This window comes from Cornus florida, unplaced genomic scaffold (assembly GCF_030987335.1).
Source record: "Cornus florida cultivar Cherokee Brave unplaced genomic scaffold, ASM3098733v1 CherokeeBrave_3.0.0_Hap2_Chr08, whole genome shotgun sequence".
NCBI classification, from domain to species: domain Eukaryota; kingdom Viridiplantae; phylum Streptophyta; class Magnoliopsida; order Cornales; family Cornaceae; genus Cornus; species Cornus florida.
The window spans coordinates 58,510,190-58,523,520 of NW_026775578.1; the positions used below are offsets into that span (position 1 = coordinate 58,510,190).

Sequence of the window (13,331 nt, forward strand, 5' to 3'; positions counted from 1 at the left end):
TGGCACGAGCGGAATAGGAGATCCTTTGAAAGCGAGGAGTTGCCGGCGTGGGTTATTAAATCGAATATTTTGCATTCTCTTTATTTTTTGGGTCGTTGGGAAAAGTTGTTCATCTTTGGACAACTTTTTATACTTTGTTGACAGCTTATTGTTGTAGTGGAGCCTATGGCGTCTTTTGTTTGTTTTGTAAAGAGTTCGCTCCCCTTTTGAGCGCCTTTGATAATATATGTTTACTTATCCAAAAAAAACAACTACATAGACCTTTAAAACCACTCAAGTGTTTGGGCTAAAATTTAGTAGCAAATTTTGAAATATAGGCCCTATCAACTAAACGAGCCTGTTCATGAGCTTGGCGAGCCGAGCTCATCATTGCTCAAGCTCGGCTCGTTTACTAAACGAACGAGCCCGAGCCGAGCTTTTAATGAGCCAAGCCCGAGCTGTTCATGAACAGCTCAGTTCATTTGCAACCCCAGTACCAACTAGGAAAACAAATTCAGATTTGTTGTATTGGGGTTGTTATTAAATTTATGTGATGTTTGGAATTGGAATAAGATTTTTAGGATTGTAGAATTGAAATGTAAATTTAAATAAGATTTTGGAATTGAAATGTAAATTTAAATAAAATATGACCCAGAAGCCAAACAATACAAAACAACCCAACAAGTGATCACAAAACATGTGACATTCATTATTATAAAAAGTAAAAGAAGTCAAATGTTTCTACACCAATAAGACAAGAGACTCCAAAGCCACTAGAAGAAGTCTGTGGTTTCTACACCAAGTAGGACAAGCGAATGTGGTAAGCAAAGCCTTTATTAAGTTACATAAATTCATCCCACACATGCTTTTTTCCACTCTGCATCCCTGAACTTTTTTTTCCCCTTACATCTAGAAACCTCATATAACACTTGAAAACAAGGGACACAAATGGTGAACACAAATACCACAAGGGGCTTCCAAACCGACTATGATTTCATTAAACACTGCTTGACCAAATCTATCTCAAATATGCATGTACATGCCTCCCATTATTGCAACTAAGTATAGTGTTTTTACTAAAATACCAAATATTTGATGATCTTAATTATCGCCTCATCAGATAATCATATTGATAAGGTCATCATCTAGTGAGGTCCCTGTTAATCGAGGGTATTGGGAAGAGTAGGTTGGATACATACCTAATCTTTAGCATTAATTACATACCGTGATTGATCTCACAATTCGAATCCACATTCTCAGGCTGTCATATTCACGTGGTTGATAGCCCAAGCTTTTATGGTGCAATGACTCTTACCCTTGCACACATGGGTTGTTTTACAGGTAAGGAGCCTATGTTCTTGGATGCTCATCATCCTTAGAAACTTATGAGCAATTTGAAGCATTTTTGTATATTGACATGCAAATGTTTAGCATGCCTTACTTTTGATGTCATATTTTGTATACCATAGGTGTATGGTATTTTAGACTCTAACGTAGCTTCCTTGACGTGTAATGATACCTAAGTACTTACTTTTGATATTATAAGCATGTATGTAAAGGGGCCAAGCATGTTTACTTTAGTACTTGTATTTGTTTGGTACCAACTTTTGTTACAAAAACGTATTTTAACCAACTTTGGAGGTTTGGCATATGAAATTCTTGTAATTAATATGTATGAGGCCATAAGCCATTGTTTTACATTCATTTATCCATTTTAAGGTTGTTGACATGTTCACATATTCACATCTCATTGAAAATCAGTTTTAAACCTTCGTTTTTGAACCAATTCATAAGGGGATTTGAAGCATGGGTTGAACCTTAACACATTTGGCATATAGCAGGCCTTTAACAGCTTTTCGAGTCATTTCGGCCAACCGAAACACCATTTCGGTCGACCAATGGCTTTTGGAAACTTCAATGCACAGTAAATCACCCATTCCAGTAGCCATTTTCACTGTTTAGGTCTATTTCGGTCGACCAATGGCTCATTTCGGTCTACCGAAATGACCTCCCCTCAAAAATATGTTTTCAGCAAAATTTCTGTCCATTTCGGTCGACCGAAATAGCTTGCATGCACACAGCCTCTCTGTTATGATTCAGCACTGATGTTCCAACTTCAAAAGGTTATAACTCCTTCATTTCTAATTTAAATGGGGTGATTCTTGAGCCTAAACTCAAGGATTTTGAGTCAGCTTTCCAATGGTACTAATGCCATTTTCAGATTCCAATCACAGTGGGAGTTATTCATGTTTTAGTGAGGTAGTGTCAGTTTTTGCTTAAACCGGGAATGGGCATTTTTGTGGGATTTTTGGCCAAAGTTCTTAGAACCTCTTGGAATGTTGTGAAATGATTAGGTTGCATTCACCTTGTTTGACTTGTTTAGAGTCAAGTTTATCATTTTATTTGTGAATTGACCATTTTGCCCCTTGGTTAATGGATTTTGCCCATTTTGACATTTGCTTCCGCTCTCGTTCTCTCTAAGTTCCGTGACTTCATGGAAGGTCACATTGGTGTCTTAGAGATGGTTTATATCTCTAGAGACTTTGGTTTATCTTTCACTTCTGCATTTCGGATCCGTTACAAGGTCAACTTTCGTTTCGTCACTGACGCACCGGGTTGAAAAACTTGGGCTGTCACACGAAATGTGAAATCTTAAATTCATTTATGCTTTGAATGATACAGATTTGGTCAAATTACAGCCAAAAAAGGAAAAAAAGAAATCAAACACGACATTATAGTTGTTAAAATGTGAAATCTTATATTCATCTGTGCTTTGAATGATACAGATTTGGTCAAATTACAGCCAAAAAACGGAAAAAAAGAAATCAAACACGACATTATAGTCATTATTAGGATACACTCTTTGATGAGGATGGACATTATAGCGGGCTACATGAATTTCGAAGCAGATGCATCGTTCATCACATCGTTGAATCTTGAAAAGAAAAATAAGAGAATACCAAGATGACTATTGCTGAAATGTGAAATCTTATATTCATTTATACTTTGAATGATACAGATTTGGTCAAATTACAGCCAAAAAAGGAAAAAAAGAAATCAAACACAACATTATAGTTGTTGAAATGTGAAATCTTATATTCATTTATGCTTTGAATGATACAGATTTGGTCAAATTACAGCCAAAAAAGGAAAAAAAGAAATCAAACACGACATTATAGTCATTATTAGGATACACTCTTTGATGAGGGTGGACATTATAGTGGGCTACATGAATTTCGAAGCTGATGCATCGTTCATCACATCGTTGAATCTTGAAAAGAAAAATAAGAGAATACCAAGATGACTACTGCTGAAATGTGAAATCTTATATTCATTTATGCTTTGAATGATACAGATTTGGTCAAATTACAGCCAAAAAAGGAAAAAAAGAAATCAAGCACGACATTATAGTTGTTGAAATGTGAAATCTTATATTCCTTTATGCTTTGAATGATACAGATTTGGTCAAATTATAGCAAAAAAAGGAAAAAAAAGAAATCAAACACGACATTATAGTCATTATTAGGATACACTCTTTTGATGAGGATGGACATTATAGTGGGCTACATGAATTTCGAAGCAGATGCATCGTTCATGACATCGTTGAATCTTGAAAAGAAAAATAAGAGAATACCAAGATGACTACTGTTGAAATGTGAAATCTTATATTCATTTATGCTTTGAATGATACAGATTTGGTCAAATTACAGCCATAATGTCGTGTTTGAAAACAACTATAATGTCGTGTTTGATTTCAATTTTTCCTTTTCAACAACTATAAAGTCGTGTTTGACTTCTTTTTTTCCTTTTTTGGCTGTAATTTGACCAAATCTGTATCATTCAAAGCATAAATGAATATAAGATTTCACATTTCAACAGTAGTCATCTTGGTATTCTCTTATTTTTCTTTTCAAGATTCAACGATGTCATGAACGATGCATCTGCTTCGAAATTCATGTAGCCCACTATAATGTCCATCCTCATCAAAGAGTGTATCCTAACAATGACTATAATGTCATGTTTGATTTCGTTTTTTTCCTTTTTTGGCTGTAATTTGACCAATCTGTATCATTCAAAGCATAAATGAATATAAGATTTCACATTTCAACAACTATAATGTCGTGTTTGATTTCTTTTTTTCCTTTTTTCCTTTTTTGGCTGTAATTTGACTAAATCTGTATCATTCAAAGCATAAATGAATATAAGATTTCACATTTCAACAGTAGTCATCTTGGTATTCTATTTTGGATACATTGCACCATGGGTAATACTTGCAAATGAATCACTATTTGACACATGCTAGTGATGCCATGCTAAGCGTTTCATTAATACTTTCTTTGATTTGGCATCTAATACTTTCTTGGATTTAGTGGAATACTTGTCACATGCCCCCTATTAACTACTTGGATTTTTCTCACCTGATGGAGTTTTTCCCATACTCCATATGATGCAGATTCAGTTCAAGCTTTCTGTTCGATGTTTTTCCATTTAAAACTTATTTATATTTTCATTTGGACAAACAAGGACAATTCAGTATATACTTTGCACATAACAACAGTGACAGAGCCAGGAATTTAGTTGAGTGGGGCGACGTTGTAGATTTCAGTTGAGTGGTATAAAATTTTTTTGGAAGAAATAATAAATATAAGAACTTAATACAGATTGATAAAATTTTCATTTATTACATTTACAATTGTCCTCGATGAATTTTTATATTGAGCAAGATTTCCATAGAAATTGAAGAAAAAATTTATTTATTTAAACACGACAATTATACAAAACAAAAAAAATGTGCATGTGTTCTGGCGTATCCCTCAATCCTTCTTACAATGTATACAATTAAGAATTTTTCATAAGTCAAATTAGTTAGGACTCATCAAAGCTAGAAAGTCCTTGCTTGCAATAATTAAAAATTAATGAATGAAACTTGTCTTCACTTTGGAACTTGAACTATTTTCAGTTAGGCTCTCCAAATCAAAAACTAATTGATAATTACTAATTAGATTAAACCAAATAAACAAGAGAATTGTGCGCTTTAGAATTGTGATCCTTCTTCAAAGAAAAAAAAAAGTGAGTTGTGCATCATAGGAAAAGGGAGGATTAAAGATGGAGATATAGAATTCTAGTGCTCAGAGAGAGATATATTGTGGATTAAAGATTAGAAGTGTGGAGCAGATTGAAAATTCTATATGTACAAAGGCATAACCTCAACACTTGTATGCGCAAGTTGAAAATTATTCTTCAGCTATTAGATCCTGAAGGAAAGATTTCATGGATACCTAAACAACAAGAAATTTAATTTTTAAGTGAAGAACTCAATTTGAGGGACAATTGTACCTTATCAAAGAAGATTGTTTCTTTTAGAATAATGAAATTTAATTGTATATGTTATTTTACAAATTTACTACAGTTTTGATCCTACATCAGCTCCAATTTGTACCAAAGTACATTCGCAGGGTAAACTCAATATACAGACATCTAATATAATATAAGATTAAAAAATGAAGGACATGTTTGAAGCAAAGAGGCAATGAAAATACATAAAATATGCACAATAAACTTGCCTGCACTTTGATTAGAAGTATCCTTGTGCCTGTCTGAAATTTGTTTCAAGGAAAGTCTACCGTGTTGAAGCAACCCTTCAATTATATCTTCGCACTGCCAAAATGCAACCAAACAATAAGCTACTCATTCTAACTTTGAACAAAACATATCAATAGAAAATCAAACTAAAAATCTATCCAACTCACTTCTTTACCAAGATACTTCACCATCGCTAAAAACTTAGGAAACCTCATATGGTGGATTATGTTATCAAACAACACCATGTACTGGGTTATAACCCTCGATGCCTTTCCAAACCCACCTACATTCAAATATAAATAATCAACATCATGAAATTATACTTAGCAAAGGAAACGAATTCATGAAATTGGCCTTACCCTCTGTTCGGTTACCAATAAAAATGTAGAGTGGACAAGCACACACCCACAATTGCTCTTTTCCCTCAAACTCTAGAGCTAATTATTACTATTAGGCTTACTTTAATCTGATACTAGAGAATTGATTTTGTATCTGCCTTTTATTTCTTCAGCATTTTAGGTATTCATCGCCAATTAATAGTACTCCTCAGCTTACCTTACTCTGATATCAAAGATCCTAACTTTCTATTTCCTTTTTTCTTTTTCCAGAATTTCTTGGCAACCAAACAGAATGAAAACAAAAAACTGTAAGTATAATGATGATACCTTCCTGTATGATTGAAAAGGCTTGAACACAATTGTGTTGGATTAATACGAGCAGAGAGCATCGAACAGTTTCTTTCTCAAGTTCAGTATATTGTATTATTTGTGCCAATGGTAGGGTTCCTCTGCGGAGAAGACACTCACATACTTTCTGTTAACAAGAAAAATTTCAGTTTTTCCGTCAAAATTTAGACAAATTGATAACAATCAGTTTGGTTGCTGTGAAAACTGATCAAAGGAGGAGGGTGTTTTTTGGTTGAAATTCCAAAAAACAGTCTATCGCTTTCCCTCCTTTTATCAGCAACCAAACAGCGGATAGGAATTTCTACAGAGAGATGAAATGTTACCGCGACATTATCACCAAAGTAAGAGGAGATTAGATGAACGGCGAGCTTGATGCCGTTTTGGGTAACCATATCCGCGGGAGGTTTCTTCTTCCTCTTTTTTTTCAGTGTCGAGTGATGTGTAAAATAAAATTCGTCACTTTCTTGATCTTCGCCTCCTTACCCGTTGGCTGTGAAGGTGAAGCAGCAGAAGTGGGCTGTGCCCAGAAATCGCCAGGCTGCCGCGGTTGTGGTGGTGGAAGGACTGCGGCGGCGCGGCCTGGAGAGTGAGAGGGGGAGACTTCTGTGATGTTGTGTGATAGTTGCAGACCAGAGACATGGTGTGAGTGGGTGGACAATTTAAATAAGGGTAAAATAGTCTTTTTATATTGAGTTGGATCTTCTGCCACTCACACGTGCGCTCGCCCTTTTAAATTTTGGATCCCCGTGACTTGTACCAAATTCATGGGACAAGTAGTTTGAACACTTTTTGCGGTTTTTTTTATTTTTTTATTTTTTTTAATTTTTACCGAATAAATTTTTTTTCATATTTATGAATCATGAAATTATTTTGAAGAATACAAGTTAATTTACGTTAAAAGTTTTTTCTTAAGGCCTAATCGATTTAAGCTGACTCAAATTAATTGACTCTAGAATTGTTTAGGGAACCTCAATCTGAATAGTTTTTTAAAAAACAATTATAAAAAGAAAAAAATATATACATATTAAAAGCTTTTTTTTTTTTTAATAGTGCATATTAAAAGCTTTAATTGCTATTTAAAAGCTGCATAAGGTTCTGAATTACCTGCAAGTTTATTCTATTTTTTTTCTTTCTATTTTGGTTTAATTTTTGTGGTGACAAGCACACACAAATTTTCCTCCTTCAATGACATGCATCCTCGACCTCTCTCGCTTTACCACAAGGTAAACTCAAAACTGGCTCAGCGCAAGTAGTATATAGCTCAATTGAATATTACATACAATTCACATTAATTAAACAATAATGAGACACTTGAAGGGCATCTAGTTTTTAATAATCTCATAGCATCTCCAAGTTATGTATATATATTTTTTTAATGTAAATTTAATGTGTCATAATAAATTTACATAAAAAATTTGATTTATTTATTTTTAGCTCTAGTTATTATTTTGTTAAAATATATCATTTAATAACAACCAACAAGTGTCATGCCTAGAACCCACATAATTTTTACAAACCTACTTAATATAGGGTTGATTAATGAAAAATATGTAGAAGAAATGAAATATATTGATGTATCTGTGTAAAAAAAATATGTAAAATACACAACAATTTTACACATTGGTAACGTGGCAGTGTATGTCAGTACTCAAACTATTGCCTTCGAGTGGAACCTTCCTCCATCGCTCTTTGAAGAGTTAGGAGTTCGTGGGGGATACGAGAAGAGAATTTGAACCTAAGAGTATAGGGTAGGAATACATTGGGCCTGGCCCTTTCAGGTCTGGTATTGATTAGTTAGGTTAGTTGATAATATGATACTGAAGTGGGTTGAGGGTCTGGGCTTGTTTGTCTTGAGTTGGGCTGCTTTTTATGGGTTCTTTCTTGGTTTGGGGTAATCCAATGTAATGTTAATCTGTGGGCTTGGAGACCATTTTTTTTGTAGGCCTAAGTTATGCACTTTTTTTTTTGTGTATAATTTTTTTTTTATATTATAATCCTGTGTATATTTTAATATTAAGGAAAAAAATAAAAATAAATAAATAGGGATGGTGTTTAACTTTAAAATCAGATTTAAGTGGGAATTAATTACAAGGGCTAGTGACACTGTGTTGGGGAAGACCAAAAGCATACCAAGGTGAAAAGACTAGAAATCACTTGTCAAATTTTTTCTAGAATCATTGTTTAGACTTTAGACAACATATATTAAATATAGTTGCAGAACTGAATTTTTTATTTTTTATTTAGTATTATTTACTACTAATTCTTCCTTTTTTGGTTATATACCAATGAAAATATAAAGATAGACAATGAGATTTTACTATGCAAAGAAAACGGAGATTAATTACAAGTTCTCAAACTTCTAACTCTTCATCTCTCTTTTACTCTCTATTTTAGTTTTTCGTGTTATCTTATTTCATGCTATAAATCTTAACACCCTTATATACCAGACTACAATAGAGATTAGAATTCGCTCCAAGACTCGCGAAACAAATTAGGTCAGAAACGAATCACGATGACGTAATATTTACTGCAAAAATGATTCTGTACGTAACTAAAAACTCCTTTTGTTGTAGTGCCTAGACAGAAACATCATTTGGACCACAACTTTTGCAGTAGGTTTCCATGACTTCTGCACATTGCAAGTCTTCGTGATGCCGACATGGAATCCTCTTTACAAGTGGGAAGGAAAGGGAAGGAAAAGGGAAAGGAAAAAAAGAAATCGAAGGTATCCCAAAGTTGACAACAAGGAGAGTTGCCAAGAAAATCAAATAAATCATCTCAAGCTTTTGCTATTTATGTTACGATCATGAAACACTGTGACCCCATCTGCTCCAAATCAAGGGGACATATAGACGTGAATGTATAGTGACAGGTTCATGCGGGTCATGCATACTCGTGTGCTGTGATTTGCTTGGAATCTGGGTTATGGTGGTTTTTGAACTCTCACCTCCCACCACTTCCACATGAGCTTTGCTTTATACTGTGTGCTTGTGTGTGAGAGAGAAGACTTCAATGCGTATGGAACACTAATTAGGGCACCATCAAGGTTGTTTCGTTTTGACGAGTCCAACCAAGTAATTATTTCGGATCATGCAATATGTCCCTCTCATATATCTTTTCAAATTTATTTATATTTGTTGGTAAATAGTACTTAACATTAGGACTAATTACACCTTTGAAGTGATTTGATTTGATTTGATTTAGAGCATAAATCATCACCAATTCTAATTGATTTAACCCTTGAATTATGATCATTGTTTGGATGATTGTGTGTAAAATTCTATGTATTATTTGATCTAAAGTTTTGGTTAATATCTTATGCTCACTAGTTCACCAACCAATCAAATAAAACCACATATACACATAGTCAATCCTAATGATTCCATTATTTTTGAAATTAAGACCAAACCATTATCATTTTAGATCAAAATCAAATTGTACAGTTGTTTGACATATATGCCCTTAAAAGCTCATTTTTCAATTTTATTTTATATATTTATATATTTATTTAATTTTGAATTTTATTGTTACATTACCTACATACATGTTTGAATTTTATGGCTGTTACCTTAATTATATACTAAGGTAAAATTGTAAGAAAATTTTAATTTTAATTAAGGAATCTGACGTACATCGTGATTCTTTGATTAATCGAATTAAGAAAAATTATATTTGATGGTATTAAATTCGTCATTTCAAAATTGAAAAATGTAACAAAAGAAATTTTTTTACACTTGTCTCTTCTGAGACTTGAACTTCTCACCTCTATTTAAAAAGTAAGAGACTGATACTGTTAGGCCGCTGGTCCGTTGATAAACGTAACAAAAGTAAAATTGATGAAAGATTCTAAATTGAATACGACAAATCTTTTGTTGGGTGTGTTAATATGAAAATTTTGAAAATAATAAAAAAGTGAGAAAATGAGAATTGTCCCTGATTAAGGAATTTTATAAGATATACACGTGATTGTCTGATTAATCAAATTTAGAAAATTTATATTCGATAGTATCAAATTGGTGTTTCAAAATTGAAAAACGAAACAAAAATAAAATCGATGAAAGATTCTAAGTTGAACATGATAAATATTTTTGTGGATGGGATAACGTGAAAATTTTGAAAATAATAGAAAAGTGAGAAAATAAGAATTGTCATTTTCTTTGATCAAACAAGTGCAATTTGTCTTCCTATCAAACCTTAGCTGTTTGATTGCAACTCTTACCTGCCATGACACCATTTCACGTTGCATTATCTTTTATGTCCTCATTATTTCTAGCATATCCTTATTTAGTGACTGAATAAGTCAAAATATGGTATGCCCAAAGACACGTGTCAATATATGGTATGCCCAAAGACACGTGTCAATATCTGATTTCCCATCATTTAAAACGAGAAAACAAAAGGGAACAAGCTTTCGACAGATCAATGTGCTGGGCATACCATAGAGGCTGGTCCTGCAAGCACTATTCTTAGGGTAGGCAAAATTTCGGAATCTTTACAGGACTAATTTTGTTTAGCTGAAAAGAATGAAAGATAGGAGTATTATTTATGCTCTTTGCACAAAACAGGCAAAGTTGGCAAACATATTACTCTTTACTAGTGTTCCTTTATAGACATTATAATCTGTGTGTGTATATTTGTGTATAGGCTGCTATTGTATAATACTTGTGACGTGATTATTGACCCTGGCATGTTAAGTGTAGATTTAATTATAGCTCATGCCTGTTGTGTCTAAGTCAAATAGTCGGGTGTAGTCAAGTTTAGCACAATTCTTTGTATAATAATTATGACATGATTATCAACTCTGGCATGTTAGGTGTAGGTTTAATTACAGCTCACGCCAATTATACATAAGTTAGATAGTCGGGTATAGTCAAGTTTCGCACAATTCTTTATTAATAATTTTTTTTTTTTACGCGTTGTATTATAAGTGATAAGTTTAGGAGATGAAACCAAGATTTATAAAGTTGGGGAATAGAACAATTAGTTAATGGAATTGGGATTAAAGAAACAAGTTGTAGTAAATATTTCGCTGTTCAACATTAAACTAAGAAAAAATAAAACTCTGATACCAATTAACAACACAGAAGCAAAATTGAGAATCATTTTAGTTTTTATTGGAAATAACAAGTTTTAGAAAACGGTAGAATATTATTGATGTGTAAAATCTACCGTGTAGTACAGTCAATTATAATAGTAATTAAATTAATGAATCATTGAATCCTAAAGTAACCCAATCTTTCACCACCTCTATAAATAATTAAAAAAAAAAAATCCAATCACTAAAATAAGTTTACAAAAAATTAACTAAATTAGAGTCCAATTCAACCACAAATAAATACTATAAAAAAAATTGACAAACTTTTAATCACATTGAAAGCTGAAAAAATGGAGCCCTAAACGATGACATTTGGCTGCAGAATGACTTATATAATGAGCATAGCCGGTGAGTATTGATAGTTTGGTGGATTCCAATTGGGAACGAATCTTTGTGAGTCGCGAAACGGGCTTATCAAAACTATACCAAAAATTATGTATTTTTTTTTTTTCTTTTTCAAACGTGCTTATGAAAAAGGTAAACAATTATAATTGAGAATTTTTCTCTCAATATCTCTCTCTTATGGAAGGACAATACAATTCTCTCTCTTTTGTGTAGGATCTTAGTAGGGTTAGTATATAAACCCTCTTCCAGAGGAAATCAAACACGGAAACTTAATCTCGCAACTTACATCAAAGTGTGACCGGTTGCAAATAGTGTGATCGGTTGAACTTATCTAGAAGTTTGAACCATTCAAAAATTCAAAAGTCTTTACTACGATAAATATGATCGGTCCTAAATAGTGTGACCAGTCAAACTTTTCGAGTACTATAATCCGAACTAATAATCAGGCTCCACAACCTCTAACAGTGATCTCATCACTTGTTTTTTCTTTATTGAAAATTTGACATTAATGGATATAAGCCTGGTTTATGATGTTGAGTGGAAAAATACATCATATCATACTATATCCCACAAGGGTATTTCAGTACTTCCACCACGACCTTTATGAAAAGTTTAGTTCACACATGGTCTCTCTAATTAACTACCTTTGATCACACCAAATGCGTGAACATTATTACATACACAAACAACCGGCCAAACGAGAACGAAAAATACTGATGAACACCTTCTTCTTCTTCTTCTTGTCTTCTCCATCTATATATATATCAAGAACTCAAACAAAGTCTTGTTATTTGGACCTCAAGACCTCTCCAAACAAGCTTTAATGGTAGTTCGATCATTGATGCTGGTGGAGACTTCCAAAGGGATCGCATTGATCCGATTTCAGTTGAACTTTTATGGCTTTATGCATGGTTTGGTTGCTGTTTATTTGGTTCATTTATCGGATCATGCGATCCCTTAGGAAATCTCCATCAGTAGCTCCAAGTTTTTGTTATGGCTTCGAGGTCAGATTTCTATGTTTTATAAAATATAATATGTTGATACATGTATATATATGTACACACAATTACATTCCACATATATCAAGACTGTTTATGTTTGTATATGTATGCTCTTGAATTGAGTATGGGTGTAAGTTATTATGGAATCTCATGGATTAATTTTGTTTTTGTTTAGTAAGTCCACGAAATATATTGAGATTATGGTTTTTTACATCTGAAATGAAAAGGTGATTAATTTACTTTCTTCAAGATTTTCTGAATTTAGCAAAGGAGAATAGATCCTCTTTCTTTCTCTTTCTCTAGCATATTAAAGGGATTTAAAGATATCAGCTGTCTTCAATGCTCTCTGAATATAGCAAAAGAGAATACTCTCACTCTAAATCATGAATTTTTCTTGTTAATATATATATACATCTAAAGATCTAAGCACAATAGCATGTAGCAACAATGATCATTGTAATTTCTACCTTATTTTATTTATTTATTTATATTTGGGGGCAAGTATTTCTACCTTAATTTCAGACGCATATATGTTTTTTTTCTTTATTATTATTTTTTTTTTTTTTCTTTTTTTCATTTTTTGGATAGGTAAGCAACACGTTACATGCTCAATAACGATCATCCTTTTGTGGTTTTAATTTT

The 13,331-nt window shown here is 32.9% G+C and overlaps 1 protein-coding gene across 1 annotated transcript in view; it reads right to left on the minus strand.

The window, feature by feature from the left end:
- Nucleotides 1-6,885, minus strand: part of LOC132271795 (uncharacterized) — a 42,878-nt gene extending 35,993 nt beyond the window's left edge. The window contains exons 1-4 of the mRNA XM_059773275.1: nt 6,572-6,885; nt 6,228-6,375; nt 5,730-5,845; nt 5,544-5,637 (exon numbers count right to left, since the gene is read on the minus strand). Of these exons, the coding sequence (XP_059629258.1) occupies nt 5,544-5,637; nt 5,730-5,845; nt 6,228-6,375; nt 6,572-6,640 (427 nt within the window). The 5' untranslated portion in view covers nt 6,641-6,885. The remainder of the gene's footprint in view (nt 1-5,543; nt 5,638-5,729; nt 5,846-6,227; nt 6,376-6,571) is intronic.
- Between the last annotated feature and the right edge of the window lie 6,446 nt (nt 6,886-13,331).